The 21,820-nt window shown below is 44.7% G+C and overlaps 1 protein-coding gene across 2 annotated transcripts in view; it reads right to left on the bottom strand.

Annotated features, from left to right (window-relative positions):
• Positions 1 to 549: 549 nt before the first annotated feature.
• glo1 (glyoxalase 1) overlaps positions 550 to 21,820 on the bottom strand; it is a 34,848-nt gene continuing 13,577 nt past the window's right edge. The window contains exons 4-6 of one of the 2 annotated variants that reach the window (XM_080193063.1): positions 17,929 to 17,996; positions 7,959 to 8,048; positions 550 to 1,665 (exon numbers count right to left, since the gene is read on the bottom strand). In XM_080193063.1, the coding sequence (XP_080049189.1) occupies positions 1,574 to 1,665; positions 7,959 to 8,048; positions 17,929 to 17,996 (250 nt within the window). In that variant the 3' untranslated portion in view covers positions 550 to 1,573. Of the gene's footprint in view, positions 1,666 to 7,057; positions 7,757 to 7,958; positions 8,049 to 17,928; positions 17,997 to 21,820 lie in introns of those variants that run through there. The other variant, XM_080193064.1, reaches the window with a different exon arrangement.

Raw genomic sequence — 21,820 nt, 5'->3', positions numbered from 1 at the left:
ACAAGAAATATTGCAACTGTTTATTCTAAAAGTAAAAGGATGTTTGTTTTATTATAAAAGGATTTATATGCTGAATAAGAAGTGATTTTTTTTCATCTACTGGAGACTCAATGACAAGAGTCAACAATATAAAATTGTCACTGTGAGGCAAAAACTAAGAGGAATTTCTTCAAATATAATGTATTGCTAGAAAGATCATTGCCTTTAAGCAAGAGAAAGTCAAGATATTTGAAGCAAAGGAAGGTACAGGGCCACTGGGAGAGACCAGGCAGTGAGGGTTAAGATGGGATTTCTCCAGAGGCAGACCAATGACAAACATGATGGGTCTCCTTTTCTGTTACAGACCTTACGGTTCTATTATAAAAGAGGATTGAAGGCACAGTATAAATTGAAACTGAGGAATATTGAGATGAGGTAGGCTAGATGGTAGTTTACTATTGTAAAATATCTTGCATTTTCATGTACTGTACCAACAGCTCCCCAAGGAATTTAAAAGCCCAGAAGATTCCATTCACTATTTTAACAGGGAGGCAGAAACACAACTCAGAGTCCCGAAAAGTATATTGAAGTTTATTACAGGTAAGATTCTACATGAAAACAATTAGCCATGATGCCTGTTAATATAAATTAAGATTCAGTTAATCTACAAAAATGCTTGTGGGGATTACTCCCAAGTATAGCTCAAAGTGCTGCACCACAAAGCACAAAAAGATTTCTCAATAAGTACCAACATTGTTAACAACATTTTGGAATGGGACAGACTAAAAATTTTTCCATCAGCTAACTGAGCAGTGGAAGGTTATAATCAACAACTTAGCAGATGCACTGGGAATGGATTTGCCAATTTTAATAGGAGAACAGAATTTTGTTTGCAGGAGCTTCAGTGAAATTCACTGGTGAGCTCTAGCGAGCACTTATTTTGATATTTGTCAAGCTTGGTTTCATTGAACTATGGTCAGCTGAGCTCAACACAAGTCCTTCAAAAATTACTTTCTAGGAGATTAGAATTGAATTGGAGAGATGGGTGGGATATTCTGTATCACACTTTAGCCAGATATTACAGTAAAAGCTCTTTAAAAAAAATGTTGAAATATGGGTTTAAAGTCTTCAGACAAACTCTCATCATCATGTTTGATGTTCTGCAATGTGTACGCTCTCTTATCCCCTCTCAAGATTGTAAAAGAGAGAGCGTGTGTTGGCAAATTAAATATCACAATCGACTCAGCATTTTGCACTTCAGTTGGTTAACCAACACTATCTGTTATTGTAGATCCAGACTTTAGCACTCATGGAACATTCCAGCCTTGACCTTTCCCTGGGATTGATTAATACAACTTTGGGTGCATGAGGAAATTTGTTGTGACTTCCCAAAGATAACCAAATATTGAAGGAAAATTTCCAGTCTAGAAAATGCATAGTAAATGCCTAAATGCCATTCTAATTCTAATTACTTTCATGGTAAACAATACTGTAATAATGACTGAATGTACTTTGTTGGTACAACTCAGGTTTGAGCAATGAATGCACCATGTATTTAAGTCTGAAACTTGTCATTGAGCTTCATTATGCACTCCTAAGAAACTATGGTCAGCATTTGGTTCGGGCTGAGAATCTCTATCCAGTAACCATCCGGGTCCTGAATGAAAGCGAGCCCCTTCATTTTACCTGAAGCAAGAAAAAAATATTAGTATCATACTTTCCTCAATTTCCCACCCGCTCCATGTTGAAGTCTTCCCTGCAACTTGCCCCACTTGATGTTATTTATTTATCATGAACAACATAACATTTTGTTTTTTTTACAATGGGAATCACAGCTGAACCAACATCTGAGTTCTGACTCAACACTATCAGCTGAGTTCATTGGGTAGTCAGCAAGTGATAGCCTAGTGGCATTATCACTAGACTACTAATCCAAAAGCTCAGTTAATGTTCTGGAGATCCTGGTTCGGATCTCACCACAGCAGATCATGGAATTTGAATTCCAAACAAGAATCTACCGATGACCATAAAACCATTGTCGGTTGTCGGAAGAAACTATCTGGTTCATTAACGTCCTTTAGGAAAGGAAATTTGCCGTCCTTACCTCGTCTGGCCTACATGTAACTCCAGAGCCACAGCAATGTAACTAATTCTTATCTACCCTCTGAAATAGCCTAGCCAAGGGCAACTAGGGATGGACAATAAACGCAAGCCAGCCAGTGACACCCATGTTCCCCAAATGAATAAAAATAGTCAGAGGCAGAGAAGTTGGCTAGATCCAGTATTGCTAAGGCCATTCAGTTATCCGATGGAGATGGTCGCTAATAGTACAATCACAAGAAAACAAGAATCAGGAGTAGTAATAGGTGACAAGTCCCTTGGACTGAATTGTCTTCATCCTAGAGTCCTAAAAGAAGTGGATGCAGAGATAGTGGGTGGATTGGTTGCAAGCTTCAAAAATTCCCAGAGCCTGGAAAGGTCCCAGATTGGGAAATTGTAAAATACCACTAATCAAGAAAGGAAGACACCAGAAAGCAGGAAGCTACTGGCCAGTTGGCCTAACATCTGTCGTTGGGAAAATATATTAAAGTGGTAGACCAGGACATTTTGAAAATCATATGATCAGATAGATATTATGATTTTGTGAAAGGGAACTGTTTGATAAATTGAGTAGAGTATTTTTTAAAGGATATAACAAACAGGGTGGATAAAAGCAATACCATGTACGTAGTGTATCTGGATTTCCAAAAGGCATTTGATAAAGTGCCACATAAAAGATTACTGCACAAGAAAGAAGTTTGTGGAATGGATGTGAAATATTAGAATGGATAGAGGCACTGGCTAACTAACATTTGGCAAACTGTAACAAAATCAAGAAACTGTTGCAGTGCCCAATCTCTTCAATCTATCCATTCTTTTAAACCTCTTCTACATTCTGTTCAATGCATTCATGTCTTTCATACAGTATTGTACCCAGAACTTTATAGACAATATTTCAGCTCAATTCTACCTAGTATCTTATACTTCCCTGTTCTTGTACTCTTATGACCCTATTAATAAACCCCAGGATTCTTTATTAACTGCTATCATCACCCATCCTGTCAATTTCAAAGGTCAATGCATAAACATCCAGGTCCCTCTGCTCCTGCACCCCGTTAAGAATTGTACCCCTGATTTTATATTCTCTCTCCATGTTCTTCTTCCCAAAATGCATCACCATACACTTATCACATTGAACCTCATGTGGTACTTATCTGCCCATTTCACCAACTTGTCTATGTCCTTTTGAAGTTCTATACTGCCATCCTCACAGTTAACAATGCTTCTATGTTTCATGTCATCTGGAAACTTTGAAATTGACCTTTGCACACCAAGATCTAGATCATCAATACATCTCAGGAAAAGCAAGGGTCCCAATAATGACTCTTGGGGAACACCACTACAAATCTTGCTTTTCCTGCAGCCTGAAAAATATCCATCGACCATTACTCTCTCTTTCCTATTACTCAGTCAATTTTGTATCAATGTTGTTACCGCCCATTTTATTCCATGAGTTATAGCTTTTCTCACAAGTATGTTGTGTAGCACTGTATCAGATGCCTTACTCTAATCAACCCTTTCCTGTTGCTTCTTCAAAAAAAAAATTACTATTGGTTAAACACAATTTTCCCTTTAGAAATACACATTAGTACCTCCTAATCAACCCACATTTTTCTATGTGACTACTAATTCTATCCCAAATAATTGTTTTTCTAAGCTTGCACACAACTGAAATTGAACTGACTGATTTGTAGTTACTGGGCTTATCCTTACAGCCAGGGCATTTGCAATTCCCCAATCCTCCGGCATGTCCTCAGTCTAGGGGAGACAAAGATTATGGCAATTTCCACACTACTTCCTTCAATATCCTTGGATGCATCTCATCTGGTCCTGGCTCCTTGTCAACTTTCAGTACCAACACTTCCTCCTTATCAACTGTGAATCCTTCTAGTGACAGACTTTCCTCGTCTGTCACCACATCCCTAATTGGCCCACTCCTTTTACTATTTATATGCCTATAAAAAAAACTTTGAAATTCTTCTTTATCACAGAACTGTTATGGCACTGAACACAGCCATTTGACCTATCGTGTCTCCACCAGCTCTACAAATGAGCATCCAGGCTTCATGCCATTTCCCTGAACTTTGTTGGCTGTCAGTCTTCTCACATCATCTCTCTTCACTTTCATGTGCCTTTTCACCTCCTTATTTGAGCTTATTTAATTCTCCTGGATTTCAACTACATTTTCTAGACACCTTTCACAGAATAGAATCATAGAACCTTATATTGCAGAAGGAGGACATTTGGCCCATCGACTCTGCACCGACCACAATCCCACCCAGACCCCATCCCCATTACCCCAATCATTCACTCTTACACTATGGGGCAATTTAGCATGGCCAATCCACCTAACTCGCACATCTTTGGACTGTGGGAGGAAACCGGACCATCCGGAGGAAACCCATGCAGACACAGGAAGAATGTGCAAACCCCATAGTCACCCAAGCCAGAAAATGAACCTGGGTCGTTCCCCCCCCGTGCTGTGAGAGAGCAGTGCTAACCACTGTGCCACCCACAAGAGGCTTTGCATTGGCTGGGAATCGAACCCAGGCCTCTCCAGCACGGCAGGTGAGAACTCTACCACTAAACCATCAAGCACACTTGAAGTGCCACAGTGAACTACATATCCAGAACAGAGGGCAGTATAGTATTGAATTAAGAGAGTTGGCAGATCTCTATCGTACAGGGCGTCTGTACATGAATCACAAAAAAATTAGTATGAAATACAGTAAGTAATTAGGAAGACAAATGGATTGTTGGCCTTTATTGCAAGGGGAATGGAGTATAAAAGTAGGGAAGGCTTACTACCGCTGTACAGCGTATGGATGAGATTGCACCTCAAGTACTCTGTGCTGTTTTGGTCTCCTTATGTAAGGAGGAATGTACTTGCATCAGAAGCTGCTCAAAGTTCACTAGGTTGATTCACAGAACAGTACAGGCTTTTTGGCCCTCGATGTTGTGCCAAGCTTTGTCCAAAACCAAGATCAAGCTATCCCACTCCGATGTGCTCCACGTGCCTATCCAATAACCACTTGAAAGTTCCTAAAGTGTCCAACCCCACTATCACAGCAGACAGGAGAAACTATGAAGCTGGGCTAGCGCTTAATATAAAAAAGGATAGCAAGAGTTTTTATAAATATATAAAAAGGAAGAGGCTGGCTAGGGTGAACGTTGGTCCTTTAGAGGATGAGAAAGGGGACCTAGTGGTAGGGGATGGGGATATGGCTAAGGTATTGAATAACTTTTTTGTTTCTGTCTTCACGGAGGAGGACGTGAATAATTTGCCGGGTGTTAGAGATGGAAAGGTGGTAGGACTGGAGGGTCTTAATGACATTACTGTTACTAGAGAGGTGGTGCTCGACAGACTGGAGGGGCTGATTGTGGACAAGTCCCCAGGACCGGATGGAATGCATCCGAGGGTTCTGAAAGAAATGGTGGAGGTTATAGTGGATGCCTTGGTGGTTATTTTCCAGACGTCGCTGGATTCCGGGGAAGTGCCGGAAGATTGGAAAACGGCTAATGTTACGCCGTTGTTTAAGAAGGGTGCCAGGCAAAAGGCGGGGAATTATAGGCCAGTTAGTTTAACGTCTGTGGTAGGTAAAATGTTAGAATCCGTCATTAAGGAGGAAATTGCGAGGCATCTTGAAGGGAATTGCTTGATAGGGCAGACGCAACACGGTTTCATTAAAGGGAAGTCGTGTCTGACAAATTTACTGGAGTTCTATGAGGATGTGTCTAGGGCAGTGGATAGAGGAGAGCCAGTGGATGTGGTCTTTCTGGACTTTCAGAAGGCGTTTGACAAGGTTCCTCACAAGAGATTATTGCAGAAGGTCAGGGGACATGGAGTTGGGGGTAGGGTGTTAGCGTGGATAGAGGATTGGTTGTCAAATAGGAGGCAGAGAGTGGGGGTCAACGGGTGCTATTCGGATTGGCGGTTGGTGACTAGTGGGGTGCCCCAGGGGTCGGTGCTGGGGCCTCAGCTTTTTACCATTTATATAGATGATCTGGAGGAGGGAACCGAGTGCAGGGTGTCGAAATTTGCTGATGACACCAAGATTGGGGGAAAGGCAAATTGTGCGGAGGGTGTGGAGAGTCTGCAGAAGGATCTGGATAGGCTGGGCGAATGGGCCAGGAAATGGGAAATGGAATTTAATGTTGGCAAGTGTGAGGTGGTCCACTTTGGTAGGAAGAATGGTAGGAAGGACTATTACTTACGTGGCGAAAAACTGCAGCAGGCGACGGTGCAGAGGGACCTCGGGGTCCTTGTGCATGAGTCGCAAAAACCCAGCTTGCAGGTGCAGCATGTGGTCAGGAAGGCAAATGGGATGCTGGCCTTCATAGCGAGGGGGATTGAATATAAAAGTAGGAAGGTCTTGCTGCAGCTGTATAGGGCATTGGTGAGGCCGCAGCTGGAGTACTGTGTGCAGTTTTGGGCGCCGCACCTGCGCAAAGATATTTTGGCCTTGGAGGGAGTGCAGAGGAGGTTTACTAGGCTGATACTGGAGTTGAGGGGGTTGAGCTATGAGGAGAGGCTGAATAAACTAGGCTTGTACTCGTTAGAGTTTAGAAGGATGAGGGGAGATCTCATTGAGACGTATAAGATGATGAATGGGATGGATAGGATAGAGGTGGAGAGACTCTTCCCGCTCAAAAAAGACAGTAGGACTAGGGGGCACAGCCTCAGGATAAAGGGGGGGCGGTTTAGAACGGAGTTGAGGAGGAACTTCTTCACTCAAAGGGTGGTGAATCTCTGGAATTCTCTGCCCGTTGAAGTGGTGGAGGCTACCTCGCTAAATATTTTTAAGACGCGGGTTGATGGGTTTTTGATAAGAGAGGGGATTAAGGGTTATGGGGAGAGGGCGGGAAAGTGGAACTGAGCCACGACAGATCAGCCATGATCTTATTGAATGGCGGGGCAGGCTCGAAGGGCTAGATGGCCTACTCCTGCTCCTATTTCTTATGTTCTTATGTTCAGTCATTCCACACTCAAACCACTCTCTGAGTAAAGAGCCTACTTCAGACATCCCTCCTATATCTCCAACTATAACCTTTTAGTTATACCCCCTAGTAACAGCTACATCCACCTGAGGAAATAGTCTCTGAACATCCACTCTATCAATCCCCTTCATCATCTTATAAACCTTCCTGGGATGATAGTGTGGTTGAATGAGCAAAGGTTGAGCTGGTTGGGCCTAAATTTGATGTTTATAAGAATAAAAGATGACCTATTGAAATAAACAAGATTCTGTAAGGGTAGACAGAATAGACGCCAAGAGTTTATTATCCCTCATGGGGAATCAAGAGCTAGAGTGCACACTTTCAAATAAGAGGTCTCCCTAGCAAGCAGTGAGTTAAGTCACTGAATATATTCAAGATAGAGTTAGACAGATTTTTAATTCACAAAGAATTTAACGGTCATGGGGACAAGCAGGCCAGTGGAGCTCAGGCTTCAATCAGATCAGTCATGATATTACTGAATGGTGGAACAGGCTCAATGGGTCAAATGGATTACCCCAACTCCAACTTTGATCATAGGAGGGAACAAACTGTGGGAGGGGAAATAATTAAAATATTACAGAATCACAGCCACTGCATCATGCAGCATATATAATGTTCAAACAGCTGGCATTAATACCCGTTAAATTCAGTGTGATGGTCCTCCAAACACCTAAAAATACTACAAAGAGCACAAGTGAAAGCAGAAAATGTCCTGGGCAGCCAAATTTAAATTGTGACATCAACAGCAATCATCTACATTCAGTGGAAGAACATTGAGAATGCAATTGAAAACAATCAAGTGATGGTTAAGAATTTGCGAGAGGGCAAAGTCTCAATTGAAGATGGCTCAAAACAAATCCCCAATTGCAGTGATTACTCACCATCATCTGGTCTCTTTACAAACTTTACTCCCAGCTCTTCAAAGCGTTTACAGGCAGCATAAACATCAGGGACAGCAATACCCAAGTGACCTGCAGGTTAAGCATTAGATCCAAATGAAAATTCAAGACACTGACCGTTAGTTAGATAGTCTCAGCATCTTCTTCACTTCAAACAGCACAGTTCTTTGGAGGAACACTCCACTGTGTCCTCAAGTTAGCTCTCAACCATGGGCAGTATCCAGTACTTATTTCATTTAGAAACCAGTCTTAGCCAACTCCAAATGTGCTAACAGCAACACTATAGCACGATGGCACAGTGGTTAGCACTACTGCCTTACAGTACCAGGGGCCCAGGTTCAATTTCTGGCTTGGGTCACTGATGTGCAAAGTCTGCACGAGTTTCCTCCAGGTGCTGCAGTTTCAAAGAACAAAGAAAATTACAGCACAGGAACAGGCTCTTCAGCCCTCCAAGCCTACACTGACATTGCTGCCCAACTTAACTAAAACCCCCTACCCTTCCGGGGACCATATCCCTCTATTCCCATCTCATTCACGCACTTGTCAAGACACACCTTAAAAGTCACTACTGTATCCACTTCCACTACCTCCCCCGGCAATGAGTTCCATGCACCTACCACTGTAAAAAATCTGCCTCGTACATCTCTTTTAAACCTTAAACCTATACCCCCTAGTAATTGACTGTTCCACCCTGGGAAAAAGCTTCTGACTAGCCACTCTGTCCATACCTCTCAATCTTGTAGACTTCTATCAGGTCTCCCTTCAACCTCCGTCACTCCAGTGAGAACAAACCAAGTTTCTCCAACCTCTCCTCATAGCTAATGCCCCCCATACCAGACAACATCCTGGTAAATCTTTTCTGTACCCTCTTTGTTCTTTGTAGAACTGTTTAAAGCATTTATTTATTGTATTTACTGCTTTAAGAATTCTGAGGGAGTGGTTAGCAGGCAGTTGTGGGCCATCAGCTTTAAATCAGCGCCAGGTTTAAAAGGAGGCCTGGTGTAGACAGCGGGCAGCGTCGGAGCAGGCAGTGGAGTGAGAGGGAAGCAGAGTGAGCAATTAGGGCTTAATATCAAGAAGGGCTTGAAGGAAAAAAGGCCAGGTGAGTTCGTTTGAAAAAACAAGGGAAAAAAAAAATTTTTTTTCAAAACTACTACAGTGAATAATGGAGGGGCATGTGATGTGTGGTTTCTGTATGATGTGGGAACTGGTGGACTCCAGGGTCCATCCCACTGACCATGTCTGCAGTAAGTGCAGGTTGTTGGAGGAGCTCCAGCTCAAGGTGGATGAGCTGGCCTCTGAGCTACAGACACTGAGGCTCATCAGGGGGAGAGAGGGTGCTATTGTCAATGGGGTGCAAGAGACATCCACCCCCCCTAGACTGGCTAACTCTAAGGGTCAGGGACAAGAGGGGGCTGCTGGGAGGAGGAAGGGGGGTGAGGAGAGGAGGAAGGAGGGTGGGGAGCGGAGGCCTCAGCCTCTTAATCTGCATAACAGGTTTGAGGTTCTTGCTTCCAGTCTGGAAGAGGCCGAGGCAGGAGAGGTTGGTGAGCAAACTGCACACGGTACAGTGATGCAGCAGGACATAGGCAAAGAGAAGGGGAAAAGGAACGTAGTAGTGATTGGGGATAGTGGGGTGAAGGGTATTGACACTGTCCTTTGTCACAATGACAAAGTGCACAGAAGGGTGTGTTGTCTGCCTGGTGCTCGGGTCCGGGATGTCACAGCTGGGCTGCAGAGGAACCTGGAGTGGGAGGGTGAGAATCCGGTCGTTGTGGTACATGTGGGTGCCGGCGACGTAAGCAAAATGCGGACTGAGGATCTGGGGAGGGAGTATGAAAAGCTGGGAATGGAATTAAAAAGTAGAACCGACAAGGTGGTCATCTCTGGGCTACTGCCTGAACCGAGTGCAGACGGGCGTAGGGTGGACAGGATTAAGGAAGTGAATGGGTGGCTCAGGGATTGGTGTGGGAGGAATGGGTTTGAATTTATGGGGCATTGGCACCAGTATTGGGGTAGGTGGGACCTGTTCGGGCGGGATGGGGTTGGTCTGAACCATGCTGGGACCAGAGTGCTGGCGAATCAAGTAAAGAGGACTGTAGACAGGGCTTTAAACTAATTAGGGGGGGGAGGGTGCGAGGGTAGGTGACGTTACGAGGTCTAAAGTTAAGGAGAGGGTACAGGTAAGGGAAGAGGCCGAGGATGTCCCAATAATAGAGGGAGTAGGGGGCGTGAGTATGGTTGGGGCGTTACGGCAAATAGGGTCCAGGTGAAGGCTAGGATGAAAGCGCTTTATCTGAATGCACGAAGCATTCGGAATAAAGTGGATGAGCTGGTGGCGCAGATCGACACAAATGGATACGAACTGGTGACCATTACAGACACGTGGCTGCAAGGTGACAGGGACTGGGAGCTGAATGTACAGGGCTATCAAGTGTTTAGGAAGGATAGGCAGGAAGGAAAAGGGGGGGGGGCGTAGCTCTGCTGATTAAGGATAGCATCAAGGTGGTAGCAAGGGATGATATTGGAGCCAAGGTGCAGAAAGTGGAATCGTTGTGGGTGGAGATTACAAAGAACAAAGAGAACAAAGAACAACCCAGCACGGGAAACAGGCCCTTCGGCCCAACGAGCCCGTGCCGCTGCATCACCCTACACCTATTCTACCCTGCATGTCTACGAATGGGACCCTACTCAGTCAGATTCAGGGAAGAAATAGTGTCAATTTGGTAGAAACCGATTAGCCTAAGAGCACATCTTTGGGGTGTGGGAGGAAACCGGAGCGCCCGGAGGAAACCCACGCAACCACAGGGAGAATGCGCAAACTCCCACAGACACAGGCCCAAATCCATGTATCTGCACAGCCAGCAGTGCTAGTCACTAAGCTGTTGCGGCGCCCGTCTATCGGTCCAGGATCAAGCACAAACACCGACATGAAGTACTAGGCCACTCCTGGAACTTCCAAGAGCAGCCCACGCACGACCCGCCGTGTGCATGCCCCTCGCTTGACACGAGGTGGACCTCCACCTGTGGAATAAAGACAAAAAATATTAATCATACAGCCTGCCCTTCCGGTGTCTCCCGAGGTTTAACCCTATTTAATAGCCCCTACCATATCCCTCCATTCTCGTTTCACTCATGTGCCTATCTAACTGCATCTTAAACAAGTCCAACGTTCCTGCCTCCACCACCCTACTCGGTAGCGCATTCCAGACCCCCACAACTCTCTGCGTAAAGAAACTTCTTCTTACCTCCAAATTATACCTCCCCCCCTCACCCTTAAGTGATGACCTCTCGTGTTCGTACCCAGTCTAGGGAGCAGTCTCTCACTATTAACTCTATCTATTCTCTTCAGTATCTTATATACTTCTATCATGTCCCCTCTCAATCTCCGTCTTTCCAAGGAGAATAGCCCCAGTCTCTTCAATCTCTCCTCGTAACCCAGTCCCCCCATGCCAGGCAACATCCTGGTAAACCTCCTCTGCACCCTTTCCAGAGACTCCACGTCCTTCCGGTAGTAAGGTGACCAGAACTGGACGCAGTACTCCAAATGCGGTCTAACCAACGTTCTGTATAACTGAAGCATTAGACGGCAGCTTTTATACTCTAAGCCCCTTCCTATAAAGGCTAACATCCCATAAGCCTTCCTAACAACGTTCTCCACTTGTGACACAACCTTCATGGATTTGTGAACCTGCACTCCCAGGTCCCTCTGTACGTCTATACTCCTAATCGGCCTACCTTTTATCACATAGCTCCTCTCTGCATTATTCCATCCAAAATGCATCACCTCGCATTTGTCAGGATTAAATGCCATCTGCCACCTATCTGCCCACTGCACCAACCTATCTATATCCTGTTGTATCACCTGACAATCCAGTTCCGTACCCGCCAACCCTGCCACCTTGGTGTCATCAGCAAACTTGCTGATCACACCACCTACGCCCTCTTCCAAGTCATTTATGTAGACTACAAAGAGAAGAGGTCCCAGTACTGAGCCCTGCGGCACACCACTGGTCACTGGCCTCCAGCCCGACAAGGTACCGTCCACAACTACCCTCTGTCTCCTATTTCCCAGCCAGTTCTCAATCCAATTAGGAGCAGCAAAGGGAGGAAGACGCTGGTGGGTGTCGTCTATAGGCCCCCGAATAATGATCTGGAGGTGGGTGCGGCGTGCAGGAATGGGACGGCCGTAGTTATGGGGGATTTCAATCTGCATATTGATTGGTCGACCCATGTTGGACACGGTGGGCTCGAGGAGGAGTTCTTGGAATGCTGCCGGGATAGTTTCCTTGAACAGTGTGTGTTGGAGCCGACGAGGGAGAGAGCTATCTTGGATCTCGTGCTATGTAATGAGGCGGGTAGAATTAGGGACCTTGCGGTGAAGGATTCTCTTGGGGAGAGTGATCATTGTATGGTGGAGTTTCTGGTGCAGATGGAGGAGGAGAAAGTGGGTTCCCAGACACCCGTCCTTTGTTTGAACAGAGGGGAGTACGGTAGGATGAGAGAAGAATTGGCGAATGTTGACTGGGGGAGCGCGTTGGAGGGAGGGTCTGCTGAGGAGCAGTGGAGGATCTTTAAGGAGATCTTTCTTGGTGCTCAGCGGAAATTTATTCCGATGGTCAAAAAGGACAGTAGGAGGAGAGGTAATAAGCCGTGGATAACGTAGGAGGTGAAGGAAAGTGTTAAATTAAAAGCGGAGGAATTTAGAGTAGCTAAGAGTGGTGGGCGAGAAGAGGATTGGGAGAGGTTTAAATGTCAACAAAGATTGACAAAGAAGTTGATAAAGAAGGGTAGGAGAAACTATGAAGCTGGGCTAGCGCTTAATATAAAAAAGGATAGCAAGAGTTTTTATAAATATATAAAAAGGAAGAGGCTGGCTAGGGTGAACGTTGGTCCTTTAGAGGATGAGAAAGGGGACCTAGTGGTAGGGGATGGGGATATGGCTCAGGTATTGAATAACTTTTTTGTTTCTGTCTTCACAGAGGAGGACGTGAATAATTTGCCGGGTGTTAGTGATGGAAAGGTGGTAGGACTGGAGGGTCTTAATGACATTACTGTTACTAGAGAGGCGGTGCTCGACAGACTGGAGGGGCTGATTGTGGACAAGTCCCCAGGACCGGATGGAATGCATCCGAGGGTTCTGAAAGAAATGGCGGAGGTGATAGTGGATGCCTTGGTGGTTATTTTCCAGACGTCGCTGGATTCCGGGCAAGTGCCGGAAGATTGGAAAACGGCTAATGTTACGCCGTTGTTTAAGAAGGGTGCCAGGCAAAAGGCGGGGAATTATAGGCCAGTTAGTTTAACGTCTGTGGTAGGTAAAATGTTAGAATCCGTCATTAAGGAGGAAATTACGAGGCATCTTGAAGGCAATTGCTTGATAGAGCGGACGCAGCATGGTTTCATTAAAGGGAAGTCGTGTCTGACAAATTTACTGGAGTTCTATGAGGATGTGTCTAGGGCGGTGGATAGAGGAGAGCCGGTGGATGTGGTCTTCCTGGATTTTCAGAAGGCGTTTGACAAAGTACCTCACAAGAGGTTATTGCAGAAGGTCGAGGGACATGGAGTTGGGGGTAGGGTGTTAGCGTGGATAGAGGATTGGTTGTCAAATAGGAGGCAGAGAGTGGGGGTCAACGGGTGCTATTCGGATTGGCGGATGGTGACTAGTGGAGTGCCCCAGGGGTCGGTGCTGGGGCCTCAGCTTTTTACCATTTATATAGACGATCTGGAGGAGGGAACCGAGTGTAGGGTGTCGAAATTTGCTGATGACACCAAGATTGGGGGAACGGCAAATTGTGCGGAGGGTGTGGAGAGTCTGCAGAAGGATCTGGATAGGCTGGGCGAATGGGCCAGGAAATGGCAAATGGAATTTAATGTTGGCAAGTGTGAGGTGGTCCACTTTGGTAGGAAGAATGGTAGGAAGGACTATTACTTACGTGGCGAAAAACTGCAGCAGGCAACGGTGCAGAGGGACCTCGGGGTCCTTGTGCATGAGTCGCAAAAACCCAGCTTGCAGGTGCAGCAGGTGGTCAGGAAGGCGAATGGGATGCTGGCCTTCATAGCGAGGGGGATTGAATATAAAAGTAGGGAGGTCTTGCTGCAGCTGTATAGGGCATTGGTGAGGCCGCAGCTGGAGTACTGTGTGCAGTTTTGGGCGCCGCACCTGCGCAAAGATATTTTGGCCTTGGAGGGAGTGCAGAGGAGGTTTACTAGGCTGATACCGGAGTTGAGGGGGTTGAGCTATGAGGAGAGGCTGAATAAACTAGGCTTGTACTCGTTGGAGTTTAGAAGAATGAGGGGAGATCTCCTTGAGACGTTTAAGATGATGAATGGGATGGATAGGATAGAGGTGGAAAGACTCTTCCCGCTCAAAAAAGACAGTAGGACTAGGGGGCACAGCCTCAAGATAAAAGGGGGGCGGTTTAGATCGGAGTTGAGGAGGAACTTCTTCACTCAAAGGGTGGGGAATCTCTGGAATTCTCTGCCCGTTGAAGTGGTGGAGGCTGCCTCGCTAAATATTTTTAAGACGCGGGTTGATGGGTTTTTGATAAGAGAGGGGATTAAGGGTCATGGGGAGAGGGCGGGAAAGTGGAACTGAGCAGCGACAGATCAGCCATGATCTTATTGAATGGCGGGGCAGGCTTGAAGGGCTAGATGGCCTACTCCTGCTCCTATTTCTTATGTCACACTATCTGTAATGCCCACGACTTGCCTGGGCTTGCAAAATCTCACTAACTATCCTGGCTGGAGACAATACACATCTCTTTAACCTGTGCTTAACACTCTCTCCACTCACATTGTCTGTACCTTTAAGACTTGATTACCTGTAAAGACTCGCATTCCAACCATTATTTTGTAAATTGAGTTTGTGTCTTTATATGCCCTGTTTGTGAACATGACTCCCACGCACCTGATGAAGGAGCAGTGCTCCAAAAGTTAGTGGCTTGGGCTACCAAATGAACCTGTTGGACTTTAACCTGGCATCGTGAGACTTCTTACTCAGTCAAGAAAAAACAGAGGGTAGCGGTAGAAGGGTGCATTTCTGAATTGAGGGCTGTGACAAGTGGCGTTCCTCAGGGATCAGTGCTGGGACCTTTGCTCTATGTATGTATATATAAAATGATTGGAGGAAAATGTAACTGCATTGATTAGTAAGTTTGCGGATGACACAAACGTTGGTGGATTTGCAGATAGTGATAAGGACCGTCAGAGGATACAGGAGGATATAGATCGGTTGGAGACTTGCAGGGAGAAGTGGCAGATGGACTTTAATCCGGACAAATGTAAGGTAATGCATTTTGGAAAGTCTAATACAGATACAAAATACACAGAACTCTAGAGTATTGATAGGCAAAGGGATCTGGGTGTACAGGTACACAGGTCACTGAAAGCGGCAATGCAGGTGAAGAAGATAGTCAAGAAGGCATACGGCATGCTTGCCTTCATGTTGCAGCTTTATAGAACCTTAGTTCAGCCACACTTGAAATATAGTGTTCAATTCTGGTTGTCACACTACCAGAAGGAGGCTTTGGAGAGGGTACAGAAATGATTTACCAGGATGCTGCCTTATATGGAGGGCATCAGCTATGAGGAGAGGTTGAAGAAAGTGGATTTGTTCTCATTGGAATGATGGAGGCTGAGGAGAGACCTGATAGAAGTCTACAAGATTATGAGAGGCATGGACAGAGTGGATAGTCAGAAGCTTTTTCCCAGGGTGGAAGAGTCAATTACTAGGGGCACATGTTTAAGGTGCGAGGGCAAGGTTTAAAGGAGATGTACAAGGCAGATATTTTACATAGAGGGTGGTGGGGAAGGTAGTGGAAGCAGATATGATAGTGGCTTTTAAGGGGCATCTTGACAAATACATGAATAGGATGGGAACAGGGCTATGGTCCCCAGAAGGGTAGGGGGTTAATTAAGTTGAGTAGCGTGATTGGTGCAGGCTTGGAGGGCCGAAGAGCCTATTCCTGTTCTGTAATTTTCTTTGTTCTTGAATTCCACACATTTATCACCTTCTGGGTGAAGAAAATTCTCCTCACAGTTCTCAAAGGTTTACTCCTTATCCTCAAACTATGACCCTATTTCTGGAGTCCCCCCACCCTTGGGAACATGCTTTCTGAATCTACCCTGTGTAACCCTATTAGAATTTTATAATTTTCTATGAGATCCCATCTCACTCTTCTAAACTCCAGTGAATATAGTGCTAATTGACTTAGTCTCTCCTCACATGACAGACCTGCCATTCCAGGTATCAGCTTGGTAAATCTTCGCTGTATTCCCTCTATAGCAAGGACATCCTTCCTCAAATAAGATCACCAAAACTGCACACAATACTCCAGGTGTGGCCTCATCAACACCCTATTACAGATGCAGCAAAACATCCCTATCCTTGTACTCTAATCCTCTCGCTAATGAAGGCCAACATACCATTTACCTTCTTTACTGCTTGTTGTATCCGTGCACTTACTTTCAGTGAATGATGCACGAGGACTCAAGGTCTGAGTATCAACCTCTCTCAATTTACACCCATTCATTTATAATCTGTCTTCCTATTATTGATAGGAAAGTGGATAACCTCACATTGATCTACATTATACTGCATCTGTTGTGCACATGCCCACACACTCAGCCTGTCCAAATCACACTGAAGCATCTCTGCTCATCCTCCTCACAGCTCACCCTCCCACCCAACTTTGTATCATTTGCAAATTTGGTAATAATACATTCAGTTCCCTCTTCCAAATCATCAATATATAATGTGAATAGTTGGGGTCCTAGCACAGATCTTTGCGGAACATCAGTAAGTCACTGACAGCCAATCAGAGAAAGACCCATCTAACTCTTTGCTTCTTATCTGCTAACCAGCTTTCTATCCATCTCAAGACCGGCAATCCCATGAACTTTAACTTTGGATTGTAGTCTGTTATGTGAGACCTTGTCGAAGGCCTTCTGAAAGTCTAAATAAACCACATCCACAGGTTCTCCTTGGTCAACTCCATGAGTTACATCCTGTCCTTCCACTTTAAATGATTTCTGCACATGCACCCCCCAGTCTCTTGGTTTATACATGCCTTCAGAATTATACCTTTATTTTATATTGCCTCTCCTCATTCTTTCTATCAAAATCTATCACTTCCCTGTTAAATTTCCTGCACCACATGTCTGCCCATTCCACCAGTCCATTATTATTCCCTTGAAGTCAATTCATATCTTTACAGCTTGTAATACTTCCAAGCTTTTTGTCATTTGCAATGATTGAAATTGAAGATCACTGAACTCAACAGGGATGGGAAAGCTGAGGGAGAAATATTACATATATAAAAAAAGATAGAGTGTTTTGTATTTTGAAAGGTTCCTTCATGTTCCTCCATGTTCTGGAAGCTTAGATTCCTTTATTTGTTAAGTTGTTCACAGTCTGCCCAGTTATTCAATCTGACTCAAATTGACAGTGGTAGCAAGCATTCATCTGAGTATTCTTTGCCTATAGGTGGAGGAGTATAAAAAAATTAAACACTGCTGATCAGCATCTAATATGAATCTGTGGCAGATACCACAGCCAACCACTGCTCTAACATACACACAAAAGAAATCTAGAACAAGGACCCTCACCTGCCTGCCTCAAAATTTACACTCCTCACAGCTGGAGAATGGAGACCAGTAATTTTTAAGTTTATTTATTAGTGTCACAAGTAGTCTTACATTAACACTGCAATTAAGTTACTGTCAAAATCCCCGAGTCATCACACTTCAGCACCTGTTTGTGGGTACACCGAGGGAGAATTTAGCATGGCCAAGGCACGTAGGCAATACGTCTTGTTGGACCAACTAAGAAATGTCATTTCACCAATGTGTGAATTGAAGCTGGGCCTTCTTGCTGTGCAGCACAGGTACTTCTTTGCCAATTGGTTCCTTACAAAAACTTCAAACAACTGAACCAAGTGAAGAGACAACTCACCAAATCCTCTAGGATCAGAGTTCCCATTATGATAGGCTTGGTTTTCATCATTCTCAGTTCCCCAGTTGCTGTAAGACACAACAGGAACATTAAGGTTTGAGATCACATTTGAAAAAAAAAGAAAAACTACAGCACAAACAGGCCCTTCGGCCCACAAGTTGCACCGAACATGTCCCTACCTATTAGGCTTACCTATGACCCACTATCTTACTAAGTTCCATGTACTTATCCAAAAGTCTCTTTAAAAAACCCTATCGAATCCGCCTCCATCATCATTGCCGGCAGCTGATTCCACACACGCACCACCCCGAGTGAAAAACTTACCCCTGACATCTCCTCTGTACCTACTCCCCAGCACCCTAAACCTGTGTCCTCTTGTGGCAATCATTTCAGCCCTGGGAAATAGCCTCAGAATCCACTCGATCAATACCTCTCATCTTCTGATAAACCTCTATCACGTCACCCCTCATCCTTCGTCTCTCCAAGGAGAAAAGACCGAGCTCTCTCAACCTATCCTCGTAAGGCATGCCACCCAATCCAGGCAACATCCTTGTAAGTCTCCTTTGCACCCTTTCTATGGCTTCCACATCCTTTCTGTAATGAGGCAACCAGAACCAAGCACAGTACTCCAAGGGGTCTGACCAGGGTCTTATACAGCTGCAGCATTATCTCCCGACTCCTGAACTCAATTCCTCGATTGATGAATGCCAGTACACTATATGCTTTCTTAACCACAGCCTCTACCTGCGAAGCTGCTTTGAGCATCCTATGAACCCAGACTCCAAAATCCTTCTGATCTTCCACACTGCCAAAAGTCTTACCCTTAATATTATAATCTGTCATCCTATTTGACTTGTCAAAATGAATCACCACACACTTATCTGGATTGAAGTCCATCTGCCACCTCTCCGCCCAGTCTTGCATCCTGTCAACGTCTCGTTGCAACTTCTGACATGCCTCCACACGATCCACAACACTGCCAACCTTTGTGTCATCAGCAAACTTACCAACCCATCCCTCCCTCCCTCATCCAGGTCATTTATAAAAATCACAAAGAGCAAGGGTCCCAGAACAGATCCCTGGGGTACTCCACTAGTGACCGATCTCCATACAGAAAAAGACCCATCTACAACCACTCTTTGCTTTGTGGATTCAGAACTGGCTTACAGAAGGCAATGTCCCCATGGATCCCATGCCCCCTCACTTTCTCAATAAGTCTTGCATGGGGGACCTTATCAAACACCTTGCTGAAGTCCATATAAACCACATCTATCACTCTTCCTTTGCCAATGTGTTTAGTCACATTCTCAAAAAACTCAACCAGGCTCGCAAGGCATGATCTGCCTTTGACAAAGCCGTGCTGACTGTTCTTGATCATACTATACCTCTCCAAATGTTATAAATCCTGCCTCTCAGGATCTTCTCCATCGACTTACCAACCACTGAGGTTAGATTCACTGGTCTATAATTTCCTGGGCTATCCCTTCTCCCTTTCTTGAATAAAGCAACCACATCCGCAATCCTCCAATCCTCTGGAACCACTCCCATCTCCATTGATGATGCAAAGATCATTGCCAGAAGTTCAGCAATCTCTTCCCTCGCCTCCCACAGTAACCTGGGGTACATCCGATCCGGTCCCAGTGACTTATCTAAGTTGATACTTTTCAAAAGCTCCAACACATACTCTTTCTTAATGTCGACATGCTCAAGCTTTTCAGTCCGCTGCAAGTCTGCACTACAACCACTAAGATTCTTTTCCAGTGTGAATACTGAAGTAAAGTATTCATTGAGTACCTCTGCTATTTCTACCGGTTCTAATAACAAACCTTTCCACCGTCACACTTGATCGGTCCTATTCCTTCACGTCTTATCCTCTTGCTCTTCACATACTTGTAGAATGCCTTGGTTTTCCTTAATCCTGCCTGCCAAGGCCTTCTCGTGACTCCTTCTGGCTCTCCTAATTTCCTTCTTAAGTTCCTTCCTACTAGCCGTATACTCTTCTAGATCTCTAACATTACCTAGCTCCCTGAACCTTTTGTAAGCTTTTCTTTTCTTCTTGAAGAAATTCATTCCAGCTTTCGTACACCACGGTTCCTGTAACCTAGCAAAACTTCCCTGTCTCATTGGAATGTTGCTGTGCAGAACTCCTGACAAATATTCCTTGAAGATTTGCCACATTTCTTCCGTGCATTTCCCTGAGAAAACCTCTTTCCAATTTATGCCTCTAATTTCCTGCCTGATAGCCTCATAATTCACCTTACTTCAATTAAACACTTTCCTAGTTTGTCTAATCCTATCTCTCTCCAATGCTAATGTAAAGGAGATAGAGTTATGATTACTATCCCCAAAATGCTCTGAGAGATCAGACACCTGTCCAGGTTCATTTCCCAATACCAAATCAAGTACAGCTTCTCCTCTTGTACGCTTATCCTTCCTGAACACACCTAACAAACTCCTCCCCATCTAAACCCCTTACCCTGGAGAAATTCCAATCGAAATTTGGGAAATTAAAATCTCCCATCATGACAACTCTGTTATTATTACATCTTTCGATGATCCGTTTCCCTATCTGCTCCTCAACATCCCTGTTACTATTGGGCAGCCTATGGAAAATACCCAGTAAAGTCAATGACCCCTTCCTGTTCCAAACCCCCATCCACAGAGACTCCATAGACAGTCCCTCCATGGCATCCATCTTTTCTACTTATCTCTGACCAACAGTGCCAATCCCCCCACCTCTTTTTCCTCCCTCCCTGTCCCTTCTGAAACATTTGAAACCCAAAAAAACCCCAAAAACATTTGAAATATTTTTCTTTCTGCAAATATACATCACATCACTACATCATCAAATCACTCATGGCCTAACTCTACCCAGTTGTGAAATTTTCACCACTTCCAGGTTCAGCCCATGCATACACTCTAGAAATCCTCCATGGTACTGCAGTGTTCTCTGCACCCTATCCTCTGGGACTCCTTCCCTAAATCTCTTCACATTGCCACTTGCCCCTTTTAAAAGGCATCTCAAAACCAAACTTGTTTATATTGCACCTTTAACATGGAAAAAAGCCCCAAGAGGTTTAATTAGGAAATAAGTTGATGAGCCAATTAACTAGATTTTATAACTGGTGACCAAAAGTTTGGACAGAGAGTTAGCTTTTAAGAAACATCAGAAAGGAGAAACAAAAGTAGAAAGGGAATTTAGCTCTCAGAAATCCTAATGGCATCCACTGAAAGGATAACTGCCCTTCGCAGGCACTGAAGTGAATTGCTGCAGTTGTTCTGGTGATGGCTCTCCCACAATACTATTAGGTTGGGAATTCCAAGGTACTGACGTGATAATAATACTGAAGGATCACATAAAATTATAGCAGTAGAAACGGCAGGCACAGAAATGACCCACAAGATTGGAATAAAGCTATGGGGGATGAGTAATGATCCTGAGCAGAGGGTGTGGGGAAACCAGAGCTAATCCGGCGTTTTAAAGAGCAGAGAACGAGTAGCGTTGGAGAAGCTCACTTCTTGGAAAACTCCCAAAAACACAAAATGGACCACAGCAGGGAGGCGATAACGTAGTGCTATTGTCCAGTGGACGTGTAATCCAAAAACCCAGGATAATGCTCTGGGGATCCATGTTCAAATCCCACCATGGCAGATAGCGAAATCTGAACTCAATAAAAATCTGGAATTACAAGTTTACCGATGACCATGAGCCATTGTCGATTGTTATAAAAATCCATCTTGTTCATTAATGACCTTTATGGAAGGAAATCTACCATCCTTACCTGGTTACTGGCATACATGTGACTCCAGATCAACAGCAACATGGCTGACTGCTAAATGGCTTAGCACTCAGTTCAAGGTCAATTAGGGATGGAGAAGAAATGATAGCCCA

The sequence above is a fragment of the Carcharhinus amblyrhynchos genome, chromosome 7 (genome assembly GCF_965287045.1).
Source record: "Carcharhinus amblyrhynchos chromosome 7, sCarAmb.v2.hapA, whole genome shotgun sequence".
In the NCBI taxonomy this organism is placed as follows: Eukaryota; Metazoa; Chordata; class Chondrichthyes; order Carcharhiniformes; family Carcharhinidae; genus Carcharhinus; species Carcharhinus amblyrhynchos.
Note: the sequence above shows the minus strand (reverse complement) of the source record. Positions and strands in the feature narration are given on the sequence as shown.